Source organism: Ictidomys tridecemlineatus, chromosome 5 (assembly GCF_052094955.1).
Source record: "Ictidomys tridecemlineatus isolate mIctTri1 chromosome 5, mIctTri1.hap1, whole genome shotgun sequence".
NCBI lineage: Eukaryota > Metazoa > Chordata > Mammalia > Rodentia > Sciuridae > Ictidomys > Ictidomys tridecemlineatus.
Genome location: NC_135481.1, coordinates 23109962 through 23134005, shown reverse-complemented (window position 1 = coordinate 23134005; position 24044 = coordinate 23109962). Strand labels below are relative to the sequence as shown.

Sequence of the window (24044 nt, the reverse complement as noted above, 5' to 3'; positions counted from 1 at the left end):
ATCCTCTTGTTTCCTAATTAGAGATGAAAAGCTTAAAAGTAAAAATGCCTAGTTGAAGTTATGCATTAACGTGAATAAACTTCATATGTAATATAATGATGTTGATTCAACAAATTAAGCCACACAGAAATGACTGATAGCAGAATCTTTCTAGATGTGATTGGAAGAGTTATAAAAAGGTAAGAAGGAACTGGCAGTCTACATGAATGAGGGGGAAGGGCTCAGGGAGGGTAGGGAAAAGAAAGAAAAGATTCAACCTCTAAGGTAACAAATGTCTAAGATTGCAATTTTGCCTGGATTGATCTAATCAAAATTTTGCACTAAAGAACTTATATCATGCAACTGCCAATCGGTCTCTCTATTGCAATTCACCTTTCTTTCCCTATGAAAATAATGCTGGGTTTCTCTTATTTGGTTTCTTTTATGGTAAGAAACTCTGCAGAAATTTTCTGTCTCATTCTGACAAGGCCTCCAGTGGTGGGTGAGGGTCTTCAGAACACATGGGAGTTGCCTGGTTCTACCTGTGCTTTCATGAAGCTTGATACATCCTTACCCCAACACTTTGGTTTCCATGGAGAGAGCAAGGTATAATTCTAGCACAATGTCTCCACCTAGTTCACTCTCTAACTCCAGGATAGAGTGGCTGGACAGGCATTTACACAAGGTAAGAGTCACACTACCTGATACCTGTGATAATTTTGGAGAGATGATGGTAATGGCCTATACTCCTTGATCAAGCATTCTCACTTTAAAACTCAACTATGCCAATGTTTTCTCTGAAGGCCTTTGAGCTGGTTGTTCTCTCTACCTGGAATTCTCTAGGTTGCCCTTAGACTGATAGGTTCCTTGTTACCTCTTGAGTCACTGATCCAATGGTTCCTTCTCAGAAGAAATACAGCATAGATCCCAGTGACCTCTAGTTGCTGGTCCTTGGGTTTTAAGGATGTTTGGAAGCAAAGACATAAGAATCCTGGCAACCAGCAGGCAGCTCTCTACCACTCCACACCATCCTACTCTTTCTTTTCTCTAGTCCACAGCATAAAATGCCTTTTCAACAACCCCACATTCTAAAAGACTGGGTCAAGGCCAAGGTCAAGGGAAGGATGCTTGTGAGGAAGCAGAAATTGTGCAAAAGATAACCTTTGCAAGTCTTTGTATTTCTACAACATGTTTCTTCCTATGGATCAGAAACAATATTTGGGATTGTTTCTTCCATCTATATTAAGGAATACATACTGCCTAGCTCAAATAGGTATTTTCTGAAGAATTTAAAGGTATATTCCCAAGCCAAAACTCCATGTGACAGCCATTGCTAACAGTTTTTTAAACACTTTTTAAAGGTATGAAAGTTCAAGTGGGAAGGTGGTGAAAGTGTTCTTCCTACTGCTTAAAGCCGTTCAGGGCTGACTTCCAAGAGCACATGGCTGATGAAAAGGGGAATTAAAGCATCTTTTGAACTTTTACTCTCTAACACTCAGTCAAAAGGGATGGTCTTGATAAAAATAAAGGCTTTTCTAGAGGAAAAAAAAAAGAACACACTCTAAATATACATGTTATTTTCTAAGCTACCTTGCACCCTAGGTAGTGTTGGAAACATTGCTCTATTTAGGCCTGTGGCCTTTTTTCTAGGCAGGGGTGGATAATATATGCTGATGTGGATAGTTGCGGTGGGTAGTAATAGATCCTTTTCCTCAGGTTTTACTTTCTATGGATACCTAAGAAGTAAACTTATAAATAAAACCTTTTGTCTCAGGCTTGGAGAGAATAAAAGTACAAAATAGTTCATTTACTTGTAGAGACTCACTGGCTGAGAAAGTCATGGCCATCTCTAGAAGAATTCTGAGAGATTCCATACTCCTTATGGAAAAGAGTGTTGTCTCTAGAGAAATATTACCTATCATTGACATATCTGGACTTCAAGTCAGTTTTTAGTGGACCATTTAAATAATTGTTTTATAATACTGTGAAAATGTACATTTTTTTGGAAAAGCAATGGCCTTTCAAATATTATTTTGATTTGAGAAATCAAATCTACTACTACTTTCCCAGTAGTATCAAATTAAGAGAAGTATGACAGCAATAAAAGATTCTGCTTTTATAAGACAGGACTATTTGTCTCTTCTGAAAGTCCACAGCAGGAGGGCAAAGAATAGAAGCATCCAAGAATAGAATCACTTTAATGAAAGTTTCTCAGCACAAGCGGCACAACAGTTTTCACCAAATGCCACTGACTGTGAGGCATACCACAAAGTACTGTGTATGGCACTTGAGAGAAGCCTAGATATGATGATCAACAGTTCACTTAAGAAGCTACTGCAAACAAGTCACATAGTCTGCTCAGGGTCCCTTAAACAAGGAAGACCTGGAGCATTCCTAAAAGGAGAAGATGGATTTCCTGCTCTCCCAAGATGCCAAAACTTGTATATTTGCATGTGAAAGTCAGATTGGTTGGTTGGTTTTTTAGATAAAATGGAAAGAAGGAAGTCTTTCAGTTTTTAACTGAAAAAGAGAACTTGCAAGTGTCAAACAGAGATTTTAGGTACATGAAATATATTAGAAGATTTAAAATTTGTAAAATTAAAACTACTGAAGTCAGGCCCTTCTGAATTAGGGAAAGATAGCAGGAAATCCTTTTTCATGTACTCTTTCCTATAGTTGATCTTTTTCTCTTAATTAAAAAAAGTTATTTTCAAAGAAATGCTGTTTTACAAAAATGCTGTGGCCCTGGGGAATATCAGGTAAGGCCTGAATACACTTTGGGTTGTCACACCAGGGAGGGGGCTGCATTCCTGGCATCTGGTGGGTAGAGGCTAAGACATCCTACAATACACAGGACAACTTCCCTCAACAAAAGTCATCCAGCCCAAGATGTCAGTAGCTACAGCTGAGAAATGCTATTCTAGTGTTACTGATCAATTTAAGGAAGACTCAAGTCTTATAATTAACATGTAGGTTGTTCCTCAGCCAATGAGTGGTGCTGTAGTGACATAAAAATCTCTATAGATTTATTTATTTATTTTTCTCAACTCCCTACTTACTTCTCTCATACAGTCCTGCTTACACTATTGGTGTATTGGCACTTTTACTTCAGAAATCAGAGAGGGTGAATTTTTTTTTCTTTTTTTTTATATATGTAGTTGTGTGTAATGATGATTTGTTGTGATGTATTTGTATGTGTACACAATATAATAATATAATTTGGCCAATATCACTCTCCAGAGAATAAATTTTTTTCCTGATCTAACTCACTCTAAAATCATCAGGAAACTTGCCTGTGTGGGAACTGAGGCAACGGGACTTTGTCGTATGTAATGATAAGCCCTTTAATAAAGCCTTCAGCTGGGGTCAGCTGCCTAAATCTACCACTTAGGAAGAACTTCCAAAAGTTCTTTCCAGAAGAAGAACTATCTTATTAGAACTTATTGGAGGTACTAGACTTCAAAGATCACATTTGAGTTCTTCCCCAGGCTCCAAGTTCTTTGTTACACTAAATTTGAATTTTAAAAAATCCTTACATTCTGCCTCTGTATCACATATCAGGAAGATGTAAATGTTTTCTGATTTAGATAATAGATTTGGATTATATCTCCTTTTTAAAACTTCCATATTTATTAAGGGAAATTAAATAACTGTCCAATAGTAGAACTCCTCAGAATCATTAGAGAAGTTAGAATGACATTATATTTTAAGGACATTCAATTTTATCCTTTTCAAAAACAAGCAACATAAAATAAGAACATTTAAGTATAGGTCCTGCCTAATAGACTATAAGGAAAATATAAAAATAGGTTTAAATTTAAACATGGATTGTACAAAATTTTGAATTTAAATACTTTAAGCTTATTCCTAACGTAGGCTAAATATTTTCCTGCATTTGCTTTCATACTGTTGACTTGCTCAGTTAAGTTAAACCTCAGCCATTCCTACGTCACAATTATCATGAATTCATGAACTTTGGCTGAATTCATGAATAGCCTACCAAACACTGATGGCTATTGACGAATTCTACCATGAGTAATGGTTAAAAAACATTCTATTACAACTCTGTAATAAACAGACAAAAAGCCCTTAAAAAATGGGCAAAGGACTTGGACAGAATTTTCTTCAAAGAGGAAATACAAATGGCCAATAAGCACATAAAAAGATACCACTGAATATCATTCACCATCTGGGAAATGCAAATCTAAACCACAATGAGATACCACTTCACACCCACTAGGAGGCTTAGTCAGATATTAGCATATGTTGACAAGGATCGGGATCAATCGGAACCCTCAAATACTGCGGGTGGGAATGTGAAGTGGTGCCTTGCTTCAGAAAAGAACCTGGCAGCTCGTCAAAGAGGTTAAACATAGAGTTACCAAATGAATCAGCAAGTCCACTTTTAGGTACATTCCCAAGAGAAATGAAAACACATGTCCACACAAAGACTTGTACATGAATTTTCATAGCAGCATTATTCACAAGGGCCCCAAAGTGGAAACAATCCTTTACCAATTGATGAATGAACAAGTAAAATGTGGTCCATCCGCACAACAGAACACATTCTGCAATAGATAGGAATGACGTGCAGAAGGCTACACATAGTTGAATCTTGAAAACGCTCTGCTAAGTGAAAGAAGCCAGGCACAAGAACTCATATCAGATTGTTTTTAGGAAAAGCCCAACATAGACAAATCTAGAGTTATGGGAAGTAGAACAGTGGGTGTGTAGGGGTCAGGGAAGAACTGAAGGTTGGCAACTAAAGAGCATGAAACATCTTTTCAAGGTAGGAGTATGCTCTAGTTAATTGTGATGGATACGCAACTCAGCGGATATAGTAAATGTGTTGATTCATGTACTTTAAGTGGGTGGATTCCATGTGATTATATCTCAATAAACTTGTTTACATAAAATAAAGTTCAGAATCACTGGTGCGTAATGCACCTACCTCTGTAGGAATTTCTGGAAGATTCGCCGATAGGCATAGCCAGCTCTTCTCACTCGGATGTTTTCTTTCAGACCCAGATATTCCACTTGATGTTTTACCCTACAAAAGAGAAAATGGCACCTGTCTTTACTGGAGAATCTTTGATTCCTCTATATTCTTACCAACCAACCTCCTTGACTCTCAGTTCCAATCTGCAGGAAAACATATTAAAAAGACATAATTTATAGTGTTCAGATACTAAGCTGGCTTCTCAGATCACATATTAATTTTTAAAATGTTGCAGAACATTGCAATTATATAAGAGGATATTACTTATCGATTTCAAACACTAATAGTAAAATAAAAACTCAAAGCCAGGTGTGATGGTGTACATCTATAGTCCCAGCTATTTAGGAGGCTAAAGTCAGAGAATTGCTTGAGCCCAGGAGTTCCAGACCAGCATGGACAACATAACAAGACGTCATCTCAAAAAATAAAAACAAATAAAGCCCCATAAACCTGTTACCTGAATTGTGAACAAAAATATTGTTTTTTCAAGACTAGAGGCTAGAACTTTTAAGTTTAAGTTTTGAATTAAATTATACTGGAGGGATTTCTTTTTTTTTTTTTTGTACCAGGGAGTGAACCCAGGAGTGCTTAACCACTGAGCCACATCCCCAGCTCTTTCTATGTTTTCTTTGAGACAGGGCCTTGTTAATTTGCTGTGGATGGCTTTGAACTCACAATTCCTCTTGCCTCAGCCTCCCAAGTTGCTGGGTTTACAGGAATGTGCTGGAACTGTTTTGTTACTGAATCTTAAGTTCTGACATTGACTCTAGAATTAATAATGATCCTATTGTTGTAGGATTTTTCTAATGCAAGTTAAGAAAGGTATATGAAGCTATTAATTTCAAATGCTTAAGTTAAAATGGTTCAAAATAGATTTGAATCATAGTTTTGGCTGGTTTTTATGAAAATGAATCTCTAGCAGTGTACTTTGGAAAGTGGATGCAGAGTACTGGTAGGTGGATATTGCCATACATGCAATTTTCCTATCAGAACACAAACCCCCCGCCCTATGCCTTGGTTTAAGAGGCCTGGCAGGTCTGGGAAGATGTGGGGCATGTACATTGTGAAAACCCATTCCTCACTGTACAGCAGTTTCCTGAATACCCACAGACAGGTTTTGAACACTTGTCTGATCATCCACTCTGGAGAAAAAAATTGGGCCTGGGCTGCATCTGATGCAAGCTGGCAGAACAGATATTTGGACACATGGTAGTTTAGAAAATTAGAAATTAAAAGGAAAATCTCTTTTGAAGATGGGATATGGGAATTGTGCTTTGGTAGGAAGGTAGCCCTATTCACGATCCCTATTTGGTACATTTGGTCAACCACACTAATGATGGATTCCAGAGAATGGATTCACATGAATGCTGAAAAAACCATTAGAAGCCTCCTCACTCCAGTTTCACACGGGGTCCTGACAGCTGTCTCTCCAGCAAGGCTTTTATGGAAACCATATTCCCAAATAAGCCTCATACCTGTGCCCCCAAGAGGAACACTATGATTCCTTCCCCACAGCCAGGACAGTGGGGAAGAGCCCACACTCTGGAGCTGGTTGCTGTGCACCCGTGATTCTGCTGCTATGTAGCCTCTCTGTGCCTCAGTTACCTCATCTATAAAATGAGGATAGTAATAAATTACTAGCTGAGTACCTTCCCTATAAGTCACTTAGTTCCTGTCATGAGTGATGTAAAGCTGCAATTATTCTAGTACATTCCCAGCTACAATAAGTAAACCAGGATGGGAGAATAGACAAGGAAATGGATTTTTCACACAGCGGGATTCTTAGAAGCAGTGTTTCATGCCTCAACCAGAAGGATGAATTGAATTTATCATGTGCAGAGGACAATGAAGAGAGCCCACGAAAGGCAAGCCTACAGAATGGGGTGATGGGAGGTGAAGACAGGGATGTTGAAGCTTGAAGCAGAGAGAGATTTGCATGGGAAGGATGAGGTGTCATAGTGAGGGATGTTTAAAGAGCCTCCAGTCAGTCTTCCTTGAGCTGACATCCAGACAGGTTGACTCCTTCAAGATGACTAACTTTTAAAAAGTCCTCATATGAAACAATCAATATTTAATATCCACATTTGCCTGGATAAGTCACACACACACACACACACACACACACACACACACACACACACACACACACACACACACAGACACACACAGAGATATGGCAGGGGTGGAGGGAGAGATCTATTTAACTAAAGTGGCTGAAATCTGATGCTGGAAAATAATTAAATTTCCATTCTTCTGTCCTCCAAATCTGAAACTCACCACTGACCTTTTCTCCAGTAAAGAAAACACATACAAAACGCCTGTTTCCAACGTTTGCTCATTTTACAGTACTTCTCGAAAATACCAGCATCAGGCCAAGATGCCAAGACAGGGACATACCACCCATTGATTCAGAAAGACACATGCCTTTCCCATGAATCAGTTTCAAATGCTGTTTCATTCACCATTTTTTCCCCACCTTCAGGAAATTTTCTTTTAGAAAAAATTTCCTTCAGCAGGACAATCAATCTAACAAATCCTACAGTGTTTAAAATTTTATATCACTAAAGGACCCAAGTTAATTTTTGCACATTCCTAGAGCGCTGTCATCTCCTCAGTAGACACTGGCCAGACACCACCCCGTTGTTCTCCCGGTTGTGCCATTCCTGTCTCTAGGGAGGGATCCTCTCCAAGACTGTCCTCGGCCATTAACTCAAGTCGGCCAAGGCCTGGGAACTTCACGAGGGCAGCAATTCTGAATCCAGGGCAAGCAACTTTGCCAGAAACCAAATAAAAACACATTTGCAACAGGAAAAGAAAAAACCCCACACCCCACAAACTTGTTGAATGAGCAACCCTCTCTGCAGAGAGCTTAATTAAGCGTGCAACCCCTGCCAACAACACACAGTGCCCTCTCACGGCCCTGCATCCACGCTCACGGGTAGAGTGAAACCATCTGCTGACAAATCTGTCCCAGGATTGAGGAGGGGAGTCCCAGGAATCGATCCTACTGAAACACACATCAACAATGACCACCTCACCCTGACCATCTTTAAATCCATTTACATGACTGCTTATCATGGTCTTTGCTGAAATTCAAATAAAGGGAGTTACTAAAGAAAGTTAAAAAGAAAGAAAATATAGGAAAGCCTTATGAGGATTTACTAATAAAATTCATCACACTGTCTTACTTTCAACATTTTCTGATATTCCAATAAATCAGGCTGAGATTTATGACAAGGTAGAATCAGGGTTAGGGAACTTGTGAGCAGCAGCTACTGAACTACTTCCAAATCAAAGGGGCTTTTGGCAGAGCTAACTATGCAGACTAGGGCAGGGTGTGCTGGGCAGGGTGCTGCATTTATAGGGCAAAAATATATTTTTATTTAAGATTATTTGCTCCAACGAGAAGACGGGTAGTTTGAAATGGGCAAAGAGTGGGCTAACATGCCCACACGAAATACCTTGGCTCCCAAGACTCTTGTAATTTATTTCTGAGGTTGCCTATGACACCACTCATCTTGTGTGTATGTCTGTGCATGTGGTGGGGGTGGGGAGACGGGAAGTGCACACACAGGTGTGGAAGGGATAGGTGTTAAGAGTGATATGGAAATAGAGCAGACTGACCATAGCAAGAGATCTTCAAAGTGCTCATTCTGTCAGAATGGAGATCCTATTCTAGACTGACCCTCTTAGTGTAAAAGACCAAGAAACTGAGTGGGGAGGGGATATAGTAATTAGTGACAGACCAGCACCAGGACACAGTTCCTCCAAACCCTGTGCAGCCCCTGGCTCAAGACCAAAGGTTCTCAAGGTGTGATGTATCATAGGTCACCATCATCAGCATGTTTTTTAAAAAATGCACATCCCTGGGCTCCTCCTCAGAGCCACAAAATCAGAAACCCTGAAAGTGGGGCCCAGCAATCTGAGGGGTTTTTTTGTTTTGTTTGGTACCAGGGATTGAACCCAGGAGCGCTTAACCACTGAGCCACATGCCCAGCTCTTTTTATTTTTTATTTTGATCTTGTTAGTTGCTTAAGGCCTCACTAAGTTGCCGAGGCTGGCTTGAACTTGCAGTCCTCCTGCCTTAGACTCTCAAGCCTCTGGGATTTCAGGCATGTCCCACAATGCCCAGCAAGTTATCTGAGTTTTAACAAGCTCTTCAGGGGGTTCCTAAGCACACTCAAGTTTGAGAAACAGTGTAGAAAAGCAAAAGATGTTTTCAATCTTCAGGAGGGAAGAGATGATAATGATGCTACTAGAGTTTTGGCCTTAAAGGAGAAACTGAAATACACATTTCAGAAAAGTGAAGAATAAATTAGCATGCCCAGGTCAATACCCAAGAAGGGAAATAATCAAATTCCATGTCTCAGAGGCACTGCTTAAAGAACAAGGTGATTAGCTCATGCAAGAGAAGATCCAAAGGCTGGAGCTATAGCTCATTGGTAGAGGGTTTGCCTTGCATGCACAAGGTCCTGGTTCAATCCCCAGCACTATCCGAAAAAAGAAAAGAAAAAAAGAGAGAGAGAGAGAGAGAAGAACCAAGAGAACCTCGATAGTGGCTTTGAAGCAACAGGAGAGCTAGCAAGTAGAAAAATAATGAGAAGCAGTGAGGAAGTATCTCAGTAGAGCGCTCACCTAGCATGCGTGAGGTTCTAGGTTCAATCCCTAGTATTGCAAGAAAAAGAAAAAAAAAGTAGTGAGGATAATGTAGAGAGTAGGATTAGGACAATAGTGAGTTAGAGAAGGTCAGTAGAGCGCCCTGAGTAAGACTTGCCCAAAGGTGGGTTCATCACCTGAGGTGTGAGTTTCTCATCAGAGGCTGATAGGAGAAATCTCATACCACACTAAATTGAAAAATTTCAGAAATCGAATGGAAGAGAGGCTATAGGAACATGCATCTATAGATGAGCTTACTCAGAAAGACCATGACATGGCAGGGCAGAAGCTCTTACACCAGAGTAGCAGCAGGGCTCTTAAGATGAGAAGACAGAATCAGACTGCATCATGGCATGCTAGATGGAAAAAAAGACCTTCAGATAATGACTATGTGGCCTGCGTGGGTGGAGATTTTTGTTTTTTTTTTAACTATCTTTTCCCTCTTATAAAGGATCAAGTATTTATTATCCGCCATGGCTGATGGAGGATCCTTCTAGTAGGTTGGGAAATGGACCTATACTTATCGCTCAGAGGAAATAATTAGCAGCTGTGAATCCTGGTCTTTCTGGTGTAAACCTTTGATTTAGTCACTTGATGCCTTAAAAAGTCTATTTTCTTTTCTCTAAAAGAGAAGAAAAGAGGTGACTCATGCCCTGGGACATGGTAGTCTGGTGGCAATAGCCTGGGTCCACTGTGTAGTTCAATATCTTCCCTGTCTCATGGACTGTGTCCATGTTCCTATGGACAGCACATGTATCTGGATTCCTAACTGGATACAAAAAAGATATCCTCTAGTCAGCACCTTAATGGTTTTCAACTCAACACTCCATCTTTCAAGCTTAGATTGTGGTCCTAAGTACAAGTTGTAGGAGAAGCAGTGACATGGGCTTCCTCAAAAGTCAGGACTTAAAGGCCTCACTGTGCCCACAGGTTTCTCTCCACTCTTATCCCGCCGGGTTCCTCTGCTCCTTCACATAATGCTTCAGTGGAATTCAGGAACCCCCAGCATGTTCTGTATCGTCTGAGCTCCTGTGGCTTACAGATTGCTTTTCAACACACTCTTTAGCCTTTCCCTCCGAGACCCAAGCTAAACATCCTGGATCACATCCCGAGCGTACCAAGCAGGAGCCGAGCACTAAGAATATCTGTATAGAGCCTCAAATTAATTTTCAAACGATCGCGATTCTGTAGTATTAAGGTTTTGGTTTTTCCATCTGCCACTAGACTAGCCCAGATCAATAGTATAGATTACTAATTCTGAATTGAATGGCACTAATAGGAAAATCAAATAAGGGGAAAGGTGTATAGGCATCGTTCTGAAAAAGTCAAGACACAGGGCACATATGATGAGCATGTGTGGGCAATGGGAACTACTCCGGCCTGAGATGGCTCACGGTGGCCAGAGGTTAGAGTGTGCCAGAGCCCCAAGCCAGCATCACCTCCCCGCCTGCCAGGCACCATACCTGCTTTCCTCCCAGTCTCTGGGCTTCTTGGTTTCATTTGGTTTTATGCAGCGAATATAGTGGGGTGTACATTTCATCAGGGTGCTCACAAGATCATTGGCTTGTTTCTAGACAGGAAGAATGATATCAGTTAGAAACATGGAACTTTCTTTAAAGTGAGATCAACTTTGAAAGGCGACTTTGTGGGAGTCTAACTATGGTAAAATACGACTGGAAGGAAGTTCACCTTCATGACGATTTGCTCATTAAGTGTAAATCGGGTCTACTAAGCATTCTTAAAGCTCTGCTAATTTTTACGATGATTTTATCACTCTTAAATGGGTTGGAAATTCGATCATTGAAAGCAACCAAGCATTTTTAGCATAGTTAATAAACAATCAGAAAAACAAAAAAACTCAAGTAAATCTTCTCAGGCAATTCTTTTCATGGGGTACAAGGAAGCATGTTAATTAAGTTCAATTTATGTTGATGGAGGGCCTTTGCAAATTCATTGTTCTCATTAAAAAAAAAAAAAAAAACTATGAACGAGTATAAAAATCTCTAAATCCCCTGCATTCTCTTTTCTGGAATCTAATCAACAAACAATCACCTTATTAAAATGATAGAAAATCATAACTGAAAGATGTAAAGATGATAAAAATCTCCAAATTTATAAACTTCTTATATGCCACTTAATTATGCTTCTTCCTCAATAATAAACCTGCAGGCTCTGAGCACTTTCCTTGTGGCAGATCACTTGTTCCTTCACAAAGCTAAACCATTCCAAATAAAACCATAACTGAGTTCAAGCAGGAAAAACTACATAAATAAAGCTGGAATTGTTCAGGATATATTTCAAATCATGAGAATCTTGTGCTTTGTTTGAAGAAATAGGAGTCAGGCTCACATCAGCATTCCCACCACAGCTGAGTACACCCTGTGAGCCCACGGATGTGGCACATATGCTAACTCTCCTTCCAAGGGTAAAGAGAGAAAACCTCTAAAAGAAAATAGCAAAAAGGCATCTCCAAAGCCGGGAAACCATTCCAGTCAGCAGAAGGGATTTGCTTGCAATTGGGATTTGTTCTCTCAATTAGGGCTTTTCTGTTTTCATGGGTTTGGGAAATCTGAAACCCTTGAGAAAAACTACTGGGTAAGTTCAAAGCAAGATGTTCATTGGTGAATTAAGTTCTCTATTTAGATATGCAGAAAACAGCATTTTTTTTTGCAATGCCAGAAATTGAGGACAGAGCTGGAGGCTGCCCTATTAAAGCGAAACCGGCTCATGAAAGAGCAAATTGTTTATCTTCTTTGATGATATAGACTGCACTTGACAACAAATCTGACGATGTTTGCAACATATAAAGTGAAGCTGAAAAGAAACTGCAGAATGGATTAGAGTAAATAAAGCTTTTCTTTATGTCCTCAAACTATTAATTTTTAAACTAAATTTTTGATACTCATTTTTTATTTAATTAAGGCATCAAATTAAAAAAAAAACTTCACAGATTCTTTAGTCTTACCTAAATAGTTAGCAGCACATTTTCTTTTTACTGTAATGTCAGAAAGCAGACAGAGGCAAGTGTGACACAAGTTTGTGTCACTTGACATAGTTCTTTCCAAAATCCTCACAGGCAAGGTTGACTGAGTTTGTGTCATGGGGTATACACATGAATCATGTCACTTTTGTCCCACAAGACCCTAAATCGTAGCTACTATTATCATTCCTGTTTTTCAGGTGAGAAAACTGGGCCTTAATAGAAGAAAGGTTTGCTTAAGATGAAACGATTTTTAAGCAACAGGGCTTGAACCCAAGTCCATGTTTCTCAACCACAATGCTATTCTGCCTTCCTAACAAGAGTAATTTGGTGTGACAGAAAATGAATTAACTGGGCCAGGTGCCATGGTGCACATCTATAATCCCAGCAACTTTGGAGGCTGAGGCAGGAGGATCACAAGTTCAAAGACAGCCTCAGTAACTTAGGAAAGCTTTAAGCAACTTAGTGAGACCCTGTCTCAAATTTAAAAATAAAAAAGGCTGGGGATGTATCTCCGTGGTAACGTGCCCCTGGGTTAAGTTCCCAGTACCAAGAAAATGAATTAATTGGGTGAGCCAGATTTAGACAGAAGCCATCGGGTTGTGGAATAATTAATTTCAACAAAGAGGAATGTGTCTTAGTCATTAGGATCATCCTGAATGTCAACACCTATGGGTCAGCTTAACTGAGGTGGTGGCAAAGTGGTAACTGGATTAGCTTTGATTTCAGTCAGCCCACAGGTTAGGACAGAAAGGAACCAATAATACTTCTCAGCAGCAGAGGGAATCAAAAAGAAAACCCCAAGACAGGACAGCGAGAAAAGTAAACTAGAAAACCTATAATATCTTAATCTAAATGTTGGATTAGATGTTAAAAACTCAAGCAGTCCATGGGGTAGGGATGTAGCATACATGAGGCCCGAGGTTCAATCCCCAGCACAGGGGTGGGGGTGGGAATCAAGCAGTCAATCACCTGCACAATGTCTGCACCCATCCTGTCATTCCACCCTATAGGGTTCTAGCCTCACTCAGACAAAGCTGTGGTCAGTCCACCTTCTCCAACCTGGAGCTTGGTCTGTTTCCCTCCAGCATCCTCTTTCACTCTAGTTTCCAGACTGGTCTCTTCCAGCCACAACATAAAATTCAGTGAGGCCTCAGCATCAAGTGTTGTTAGACATAATATACTTATTAGTAGTCAAATTGATGGGCATTCTCACATGAATATTTAAATTAAATCCTATAGTTTTAAATCTTTTAATAATTAGAAAACAATATCCAACACTAGAACTACCTTGAATGTCAATTTAATCTTTCTTTCAAGGATCTCAGGAATCCTTTCCATGCTTCTATCTTGAGGAAATCATTATAATGATACTTAATGACATCTGCAAAATACTATGGATATTGAAGATATAACACTTGGTCATGACTCCGTATCTTCAAAAGGTGTCTTAGAGGAGACATAAAGACTAGGGAAACTTTCACTCCTGGTAGACCATGAGGTAGACAGAGGTCAACAATCTACCAAGGAAGGTATGATCATGGTTGAGAAAATATAGCATGACCCCTCTACATAAGCTGGCTGACTTCAGGTTGACCTCCCTAGACAATGGCCTATAATCTGTCATCTTAAACATTTGGAGTAGCTCAGAAAGGTGGCAATTTTGGATATTCAAGAAGACACCAATATAAAGGAAAAAAAGGGAAGGTGTTCATAGGAGGAGAGAAAGGCCCTTATTCTTGTTCTTCTGTTTATAGGGTAATAATCCAGACCACTTGAAAGTGAGTCATTTGCAACCTTGATGATCTGGGGCTCTTGGCTCTGAATGTGACAGTCTTATGACTAGATTTTCCATCCCAGAGCAAATTCTTATCCAGGACCTGGAAGTGAAGCCATGAGTCAGAAACTTCACACAGACATTAATATCTAAGGCCTCACAGAAACTTCATCTACTCCCTGCCCTCAACTTTTTGCTGCAGAGGATTATCCCATTGGCTGCCCTATGGCTACTAAATTTCTCCAGCTCTTTTTGAATTTGATGTCCCTATAACTCAGAGGACTCTGCCCTCCAGCTCAAAACATAGCCTGTAAAGTCAGGTGGGATGTCCAGTGCCTGCAGTCCTAGCTACTTGGGAGCCTGACATAGTAGCATCACTTGAGCCAGGAGTTTGAGGTCTATCTAGGCAACATAGCAAGACTATCTTAAAAAACAACAAAAACTGAGCAGGCTGGGCATTGGAGCATGTGCCTGAAATCCCAGTTACTCAGGAGGCTGGGGCAGGAAGATCCCAGGTTCAAGGCAAGCCTGGGCAACTTAGTGAGACCCTGTCTCAAAATAAAATTTCTACAAAGGGACTGGACATGTAGTTGAGTGGTAGATCACTTGTCTAGCATATATAAGGCCCTGCAGGGTCTAATCCTTAGCATCACACAAATATACAAGGAAAAAAAAAAAAAAAAAAAGCAAGCACCAACTTGCACCTGGTTTCCTCTACAAAACCTGAAGGCTTCTCTTGGCTGGAATCTTCTACTACTATGACCTTCCACTGATGGTTTCCTTTACTCCAGCCAGGGTCTCTGCCCTCAGGAAGCTTACCAGGTGCTAGGTGGCAGGCTTCCCCCATGAAGCCTTGGAGATGAGAAGCCAGAGAACAGAGCAGCCAGCACCAGTCACGGTATCCATGAGGCTGGGCTTATCCAGGCAGGCTCAGTGAAAGGATATCATGGATTTAGACACTGAGTGAATAAGAAGGAAATGGCCATCTGTGGGGAACCAGCACATGCACATAAAAATGTCCACTCAGAATTAAGCAGAGATGAGGCAGAAACAGTGGTACATACTGCAATCCCAGGGACTCAGGAGGTTGAGGCAGGAGAACCCCAAGTTTAAGGCCAGCCTCAGCAATTTAGAGAGACCCAGCATCAAGATAAAAAAATGCAAAGGGCTGGGGATGTAGGTACTTGGTTCAACTCTTAGTACTATTAAAAAAAATAGAAAAAGAAAATTAAGTAGACACAAACAGGATGTAGGGAGGGAACTGACAGAGTGGAATACAAGAGAAACTAACAATCATTTGTGCAGACAATGTTTCAAGTGCTGTGTTAAATGCTTTAGATGAATTATTAAATTTAACCATCACATAAACCCCTTGAGATAGGTACTAAACTCTCCATCTTACAAATAAGCCAAAGAGGCCCTGAGAGTTAAAGTAACAGGCTGGGTATCACACAGCCAGTGAAAGCCAGAACTGGAATTGAACATAGGCAATCAGAAGCCCAAAGCCCTACTATTAATCACTGAATGACCTCTTTGATTGTAAAGTTGGAGAGTTATGTAACTGGTATGCTTTTCAAGAAAATATTTTTAACTGGAAATGGTTTGGAAAACAGTTAAGTGACTATGTCTCAGAGTTAGATGATAAAGTGTGCTTGATATAACCACTCAACTCAGAGCATAATCAGGAACAAAGAATTTCACAAGGCAATGGCTCAGATAACACAGAACACTCACTACCCACAGGAGACCCCAGGAAAGATCTAAGACTTCCTTCTGATTTTGAGACACCATGTGGCCAGATGTGTCTGCAATTCCCAGCAAGGAGGGGACTGCAAGACCCAGTGAGGAGGGATGCAGGAGGGGCCCTCCTGGACAAGCCCAGCCTCATGGATACCGTGACTGGTGCTGGCTGCTCTGTTCTCTGGCTCCTCATCTCCAAGACTTCATGGGGGAAGCCTGCCACCTAGCACCTGGTAAGCTTCCTGAGGGCAGAGACCCTGGCTGGAGTAAAGAAAACCATCATTGCAAACTCTTAGCAGTAGAAGATTCCAGCCAAGAGGAGCCTTCAGGTTTTGTAGAGGAAACCAGGTGCAAGTTGGAATTTTTGGGGTTTTTTTTTTTTTTTTTGGTTTGTGTGTGATGCTAAGAATTAGACCCAGGGCCTTATACATGCCAAGCAAGTGCTCTACCACTGAGCTACAATCCTAGTCCTTTTAAAATTTTTAAATTGAGACTTCACCGTGAAAGATGAAGCTGAATTTTAGGCAAGTAATGTTCTATACTTGGCAAATTTTGGAGCCTGGCCTGGAAAACTGTCATCAAGATCTAAAACATGGCTCTGAACCACAAAACTTGTGATCGTTTAACATAAGTTCTTCCAGATCCGAAGAAAGTAGCTAGTTGTCATCTGCTGACTATTAAGCTATGAGGTACTTAATACCCATTGGAGTTTCAGAACAGCCAAGTAAATTCAGCTGGCATCCTGTGACCTTTTTACAAGTAGCCTATTACTGCTGGGCATCTCTGTGCCATCCACTTGCCCCCTCCTAGCCTGGGGGTTTAGTTCCCGACTACTAGGAACTCTAGCTCTTCTAGGAATCTAAGAACTTTCCCAAATAGAACAAACCTTTATTTTACTTCCAGCAGTAGTTGGACGTCCTTTCTTGTCAGCTTGCAGATTTTCAGGAAATAAAGATTTTATAAAAGGTCTGGAAAAGGAGAGAGAGAATAGGTTAGCAATCTATAAGTGCCTTGGTGGGTAAAAGCTTACTTCTGTAGAAAAAGGGGTGGGGCACTGTCCAGAAACACATAACCTTGGCCACTGAGAGACCCTCCGACTCACAGTGCGAGCCAGAAAGAAGTGACTCAGGAGAAATGAACTACGAACACAAGACACAAAGAAGGATTTCTAACATGTAAGTATCTCAGAGTCTCAGCCTGAAAAACCCTTAAAGCCCGGCTTTGGAACATCTCTACCCACTGGATGTGAGGTATACCTAGGTCATAGAATACAACAGAGGCAAGCGGATATGTGTTTGCCAAAACAAACAGGAGCTTAAGGAATTGTGTGGAATATCTAGATTCAGTGAAGAGGCCACTGTGCTATGGAGCAGGGATTATGAACCTGGGCAGGAGCTGATGGTCACAGCTGGATAATTCTTTGTTGGGAGTGGGTGTTCTACACATTGGAAGGTACTTAACAGCAGTGTCCTCTGCTCACAAATGCCATTAGCCCCCAGTCTTCACCCCCATACAGAAAACCTTCACAAACTGCTCTATGAATGATTCCAAGTGGAGCTGTATCAGGTTTCTAATGCTTCTCGGGCTGGATGTTAGTCCTCAGTAGTTGAAACTGAGCTGCTTGAACCAACATGCCTGCTTCAACAGACATAGGAGCCAGGTATGGACAGTGTCTTAGTCACCTTAGTGCCTCTGGTGTCTGAAGAAGCATGGTATAGTACATAGTAGGTGCTTAATAAATATTTTCCATCTGAGTGAATGAAGTGATCCGTGTAAATTGGCAATGTAACACTCAAACTCATTTCCTCTTAAGTGGAAATGAGTTTGAGTGTTACATTGAGTGTTTCCTCTTTTTGGGGTATCTAGAACTTTCTCTGAAATCTCCCCAACAACCTGCTTTTTGTTGGGGGGTGGATGGAGTACTGGGGATTGAACTCAGGGGCACTCGACCACTAAGCCACATTCCTAGTCCTATTTTGTATTTTATTTGGAGACAGGTCTTGCTGAGTTGCTTAGCACCTCACTTTTGCTGAGGCTGGCTTTGAACTCACAATCCTCCTGCCTCAGCCTCCTCAGCTGCTGGGATTATAGATGTGTGCCACCGAGCCTGGCAGCAATCTGCTTGTAACTTGACCAGACATAATTATAGACATGTGCAGCTAATATGCTTACAAAACAGTGTGCTGTGTCTATATGACAGGAGTTTATGTGGAGCCATCCATAGCTCTTGAACTTGACAGGAATTTTAATAATTAAAAACTACCTCTGGAAGCGAGTCTTCACCTGGCTGCTATAAAACCCACAAGTCAGGACTTGCGGCTTACCTGACCTTGTTAGAGAAGAACAAATTGATTTTATGTGCTTTGAATGAAAAGAAATCTGACATCTCAAAGGTGGTAGTGTCTGTGTGAGGAGGTGAGGGCACGGGGGTAGGAGAGTGGGGAGGGATGTGGGTGGTATAAATGGAACAAAATGACTTCTGACCAAGACCTGAAAAGGAAGCTCTGTTTTACTTTCATGGCAGTTAGGATGTTCTTAGAAAGTTACCAGAACCTGTGCTGTTAGTTAGAGAAGTCAGCCTTGATGTCAGGACAGTGTAAGTAACAGAGACCGAAAGGGCAGTCTTAATGGAAAGCAGCTCTAAGAACTCTAAGATCTGGAAGGCTGCAGGGAACAATGCACTTGCCTGGCACATATGGGCCACTCATCAACATTACATCTCCTTATCCATCAGCCAGGACCTCAGGGACACAGAGCTGGTGCTGAGAGCTCTACCCCATAGCCTGCACAGGGCCTAGGGAGTTAAAATGGATCTTTAAATCAATCCATTTTAGTTGCCCTTCCCAGAATTCTTGGGCTCCCAGTACCTCAGGAACTCAGGTTAACTTAGATCTTGTTAAGCCACTAGTTATCTTTAAGACTAAGCAACAATGGAAATTCTTTTGCCTTTGTTCCCAGGGCACAATATCACAGAAGCAGGTTGTTCCACTCGTAAGTGGTCATAAATGGCCACCCGATCTGAACCCGGTGTGGCCCCTCCTCCTGGATAACAGTAGAAGTTAGGCATACAAATACAGCATTTGGAATTTGGGTACAGGAAGGATTAGGGGCACAAGGGAGAGATTGAGATTAGAAAAAGGAACACTATTTTGAAAAACCAATAGTTGAATCATAATCCAGACTTGACAGTTCAGGGGAGCAAAAACACTAACACTCCAATACTACAAGTTTGTTTTAATATTGAAAATGTCAAACCTGTATGACACATTAGATAAGGCAAATAACACTTACAGCTCGCTGCTCTGCATGAGTTCGATTAGATCCATAAAAAGTACATCACGGTTCCTTTCACAAAAGCCATCCATGTCATAGGATACCTGGATAAGAATGGAAAGAAATCTAATTTTATCCTTCAAGTTTTTCTTTGGATCAAAAACAAACAAACAAAATAAAACAAAACCTCCCAGGGGCATGGCTATCCTCACCAGAATGTGTTTCTAGATGTAGCATTGGGATTTGACCACAGACTGTCACTTGAGGGCTGTGTTAGCTGGAGATGGCCTGCAGATACTGATGAATATCTGGTTGCCCAGATGGCCCCAATGACCTGTGACCAGGACTCCATCTCTCAGATCACATGCCCTTTCTTCAAGGAATCCACAGGGATATTTAAGCAATAAATCTAATTCTTTTCCTAAATTTTACGCAAGACAGAATAACAGTGAAACTCCTCATTGCAATGGGCCACGTCATCTGTATCTTTGTAATTCTTCCCAGAAATGATTATTGGAGTTGCCCCAATCTGGCCAGAAACTCCTGCTTGGAGACCTTGGTTAACAAGGGACAGGCTGAGATAAAAGATGAGACTAGTGGCTTTCCATAGGACCAGGAAGTCCCCAACAGCCATGAACAAACGTCACACCAGCACCCTCTACAGAGCCTGGCACTCAGTAAGCACCTAAGACTCATGTATTTCATGAGAACAAACACCAAAGTGAACTTTGGGTCTGATTTATATTCTCAGTGGGCATGGGCAGGCAAGGAATGCAAGTTTGTGAGTTCAGCAAGGTCAAGACAAAAATCCATTCCTGCATTACTGTATGTACCAGGGTGATTCAAGCTTTAAAAATATGCAGTAGTGTAAACAGTATTTTGTTTTTTCTCCTCAAATACTTCATGGGTACTATTTGTTGAATGAATAAAATGCAATGAGGCATATGGACATGGATCTCATTTGCTTCATGAAAAAACAGATCACAGACCCAACAGTAAGACATTAAAATGGATCACTTCCCTCTCCTGCTGGACCCAGGTCACTGGCCCTACCTTCCCAGCGTAGTGGTGAATAATGAAGCCTTGGTTCCAGCTGTTGAAGTGTTCATGGTTCCCAATCTGCATCTGGAGCTTCTGGAGCAGTGTCTGATCGGCCCCCTCGCCCACAGCGTGCATGGTGGCACACACGTCATCCAGGATGCTCATGATCCCAGGAGGGTTCTGCCGGACCAAGAAGGCAAGGCCCCCCGTCACTGATCCTTCTAAAAATACCTAGTGCCAATTGGCCCTTAAGCAAGGAAACTGCTTCCTAAAGCTAAGGTACCATCTTTAAAGTCAGTCTTCATCTTCAGGCATTAATGTACTTAATCCTAAACAGGGAGTCATCACTTATGACTTGGCTCCAGATGGTCCAAGATCCATTTTCCAAGAAGCTGTTTAACTCCCTCAAGTTTATTTAAAGTCATATACAGATCATTATCTGCTCACTCGTATTCATACTTGTTTGACTTTAACAGGCCAAAATAAAAATTAAAACATATGTCTTTGACCCTAATTCATTTCTTAATATTCTCTCTCAGCCTGTCATTTATATTGATACTGCTGGTGCAGTTACACCATCTACTTGCTATTGTGCATTACTTTTTTTTTTCATTTAGCAGTCTTTTATAAACATTCCTCATGTTTTACACATATTTATTATTTCCCTGCTCTGACACACTAGTTTATTTAATGACCAGATGTCTATGGATGTCATGAGTATTTGTTGTTTTTTCCTTTTTGTTAAAAAACCAACCAAACAATCAGAAACAATTCTTTAACGCTCTCTGTCTACACAGCTTTTATTTTCTTATGAACCATTTATTACAATAGACTTGAAGACAGGGCCTGTTTTATTGCTCTTTATAAACTATGTTATCAACATAAGTGATGGCTATCTTCTAGAATTCAGCAGCAACTTCCATTTGCATATTGACATTTTGCTCATACACATGTCATATTTACCACAAGAATAAAACTTTACTGTTCTGTTTTCACACGCACACATAAACAGAAACCCAAAGTAACTGTTAAGTGTTCTATATAAATTGGAGTTGTTAATTTGCCTGTTCTAAAACAATAAAACAGAGCACACAAACTACTTCATGTAAACCAGGGAAAAAATACACCAAACCCATACTCACAACTTTGTTCTCTATGAGGTCGCACACGATTTTGTTATTAAAGTACTCAATGGGTGTCCATCTTATTCCCTCTTGAACATATTCTTCCTGTATGACAAAAACCAGGTACTCACATAAATCACTGTGAATGCCCTTCAACAAAGACTAGGAACTGTAATTTCTTATTTTACAAGAGGTGATAGGAAAGGAACATTTCATAACTTGGTAATTTTTATGTTTAGTTTAAACCATATGAAATTGCAATAATACAATTGTTTTTCATCGACAAAAATGATAATTTAATATTGTTTAATCTATTTGATCCCGTTACAAATAAAACAAAGAAATCTCTCTTTGGTGTAAACATAGGACGGTAGTACAGATTAGCATCAAGGTACCTAAAGAAAAGGTTCTCTAATCAGATCAGTTGCCATTTAATGTGATGAACACCATGTGAAGAACCACACTGTGCTGGTTCTTCTCCTTTGTTAGATTATTTCTTCTTTCCAGACCTTGATATAGAATGGAGAGTCTTAGGACTCAATCTTCCAGCTGTCTTGATTTTTTAGCCCTCCTTTTCTAAGTTACTGCAAACAATCAAGTGGCTTTGAATAACACATAAAAACTAATGAGACTTGGATTTATTTTTCTAGTCTACACCTCAGCAGTGAGTTCTAAACTCATATATTCCCTGTTTTGGAATCTCCAGGTAAATGTACAGTAGGCCTCTCAAATTTAATATTGAGAGGAGTTCTATTTCCTCGTCTCCCACTGTTTCCAGTCAACTGTTCTTCTAATCTGAGCCTTCAGTAAACAGTTGTGCTATTGGCCCTGTCATTCAAGCTATAAATCTAAGGAGTCGTAATGTCCCTGATTACTTTCTTTCTTAAGAGTATTGCCAGTTATTTTGATCTGGTCCTCTTGGGTCCATGCTCCAAAATATGTACTGAACCTGCCTGCCCTTTACCATGTTACCACTGGCCCTGCTACCATTGTTGTCTAAGCCCCCACCATTTCTTGCTTGGTTTCCCACAGGCAGTCTCCTAACTGGACTTTAACCTTCTACTTTGGTACAGTTTTCCCTGAATTACTCTACTATTTAAAGTTAATAGAGCAAGAACAACCTTTTCAAAAACACAAAAATCGAAGCAGATCACATCACTCCATACTCAGAATTCTTCAAATGGGTCCCCACAAAACTTATCATAAAATTAAAAGAGTCTGAGTGACACCCTATAAAATACCTATACGATTCAGTTCCTGCTACTTTCATCTCAACTCCCCACCTTGGTTGTCTCCTCTGCACTGGGAAGGGCCAGGATCCCAGGGCAGAGCTTTGTGTGAAATACTGGTTACTGTAGTTTCTTAAGCAGAGGCAAAAACACAATCACTAAATTACCCCCAAATAGCCTTTGATATGTGGAGGAGCTGGAATAGTATCCCACTAAATTTCATATTCACCCAGAACCTCAGAATATGAGGTTTGGAAATAAGATCTTTGTAGATTTAATTATTTAAGGATCTCATGATTAAATCATTCTGAACTTAGAGTAACCCCTAAATCCTAAGATTGGTGTCTTTAAAAAAGAAAGAAGGAAACTGAACACAGTGGTGCATACTTAATCCCAGTGACTCAGGAGGCTGAGGCAGGAGGATTGCAAGTTCAAAGCCAGCCTCAGCAACTTAGGGAGACCCTGTCTCAAAATAAAATAAAAGGGGTTGGAGTGTAGCTCAGGCTTAGGTGGCCACTACTGGGTTTCCCTAGTACCACAAAGCAAACACACACACACACACACACACACACACACACACACACACACGAGGGTGGGGTGGGGATAGAGAAAGAGAAGAAGAAAAGAGAGAGAGAGAGAGAGAGAGAGAGAGAGAGAGAGAGAGAGAGAGAGAAAGAGAAGGAAAGGAAGAGGGAGGCTTGGACAGAAAGATACAGGAGATGAGACAGAGCCTGCGGTTATACTGCCACAGCCAAGGAGTATCAGAAGCCACCAGAAACTGGAGGAGGAAGAATCTTAGGAATCTAGGAAGGATTCTCTCCCAATTCTTTGAAGAGAATGTGACCCCTGATTTCAGACTCTGAGCTCCAGAACTGCAAGAGAAGAAATGTCTGCTGTTTTTAAAGCCACCTAGTTTGTACCTCCTTATGGTGGCCCTAGGAATCTAAGACAAGCTGGCATCAGGAATGAGATGGAAACTGCAATGAACTTTTAGAAGATGCTATCAGCAAGACATGTTTCCTCAAATGAGAATTAAAATGCCAATTTTGTTAAAAATACATTTACTTTTAGGGGAGATTGGGAGTGCTGTGAATCTGAGAAAACCAAGTTTCTCCTTGGGTACACAGTATATGCATAGACAACTGGGGTTAGAACTAGGCTCCCATTTTCCACTTGGTCAATGAGTCAGAGTATAGTAAAAACAGCCAGTCATAAGTCCAACTTCACAGCATCCTTTGCCGAAGGA

At 40.6% G+C, this 24044-nt stretch overlaps 1 protein-coding gene across 1 annotated transcript in view; it reads right to left on the bottom strand.

The window, feature by feature from the left end:
* Myo1e (myosin IE) overlaps positions 1-24044 on the bottom strand; it is a 191603-nt gene that overhangs the window by 40005 nt on the left and 127554 nt on the right. Inside the window, exons 13-18 of the mRNA XM_005316629.5 lie at positions 21588-21674; positions 20458-20625; positions 19423-19508; positions 17018-17099; positions 11098-11204; positions 4931-5029 (exon numbers count right to left, since the gene is read on the bottom strand). Of these exons, the coding sequence (XP_005316686.1) occupies positions 4931-5029; positions 11098-11204; positions 17018-17099; positions 19423-19508; positions 20458-20625; positions 21588-21674 (629 nt within the window). The remainder of the gene's footprint in view (positions 1-4930; positions 5030-11097; positions 11205-17017; positions 17100-19422; positions 19509-20457; positions 20626-21587; positions 21675-24044) is intronic.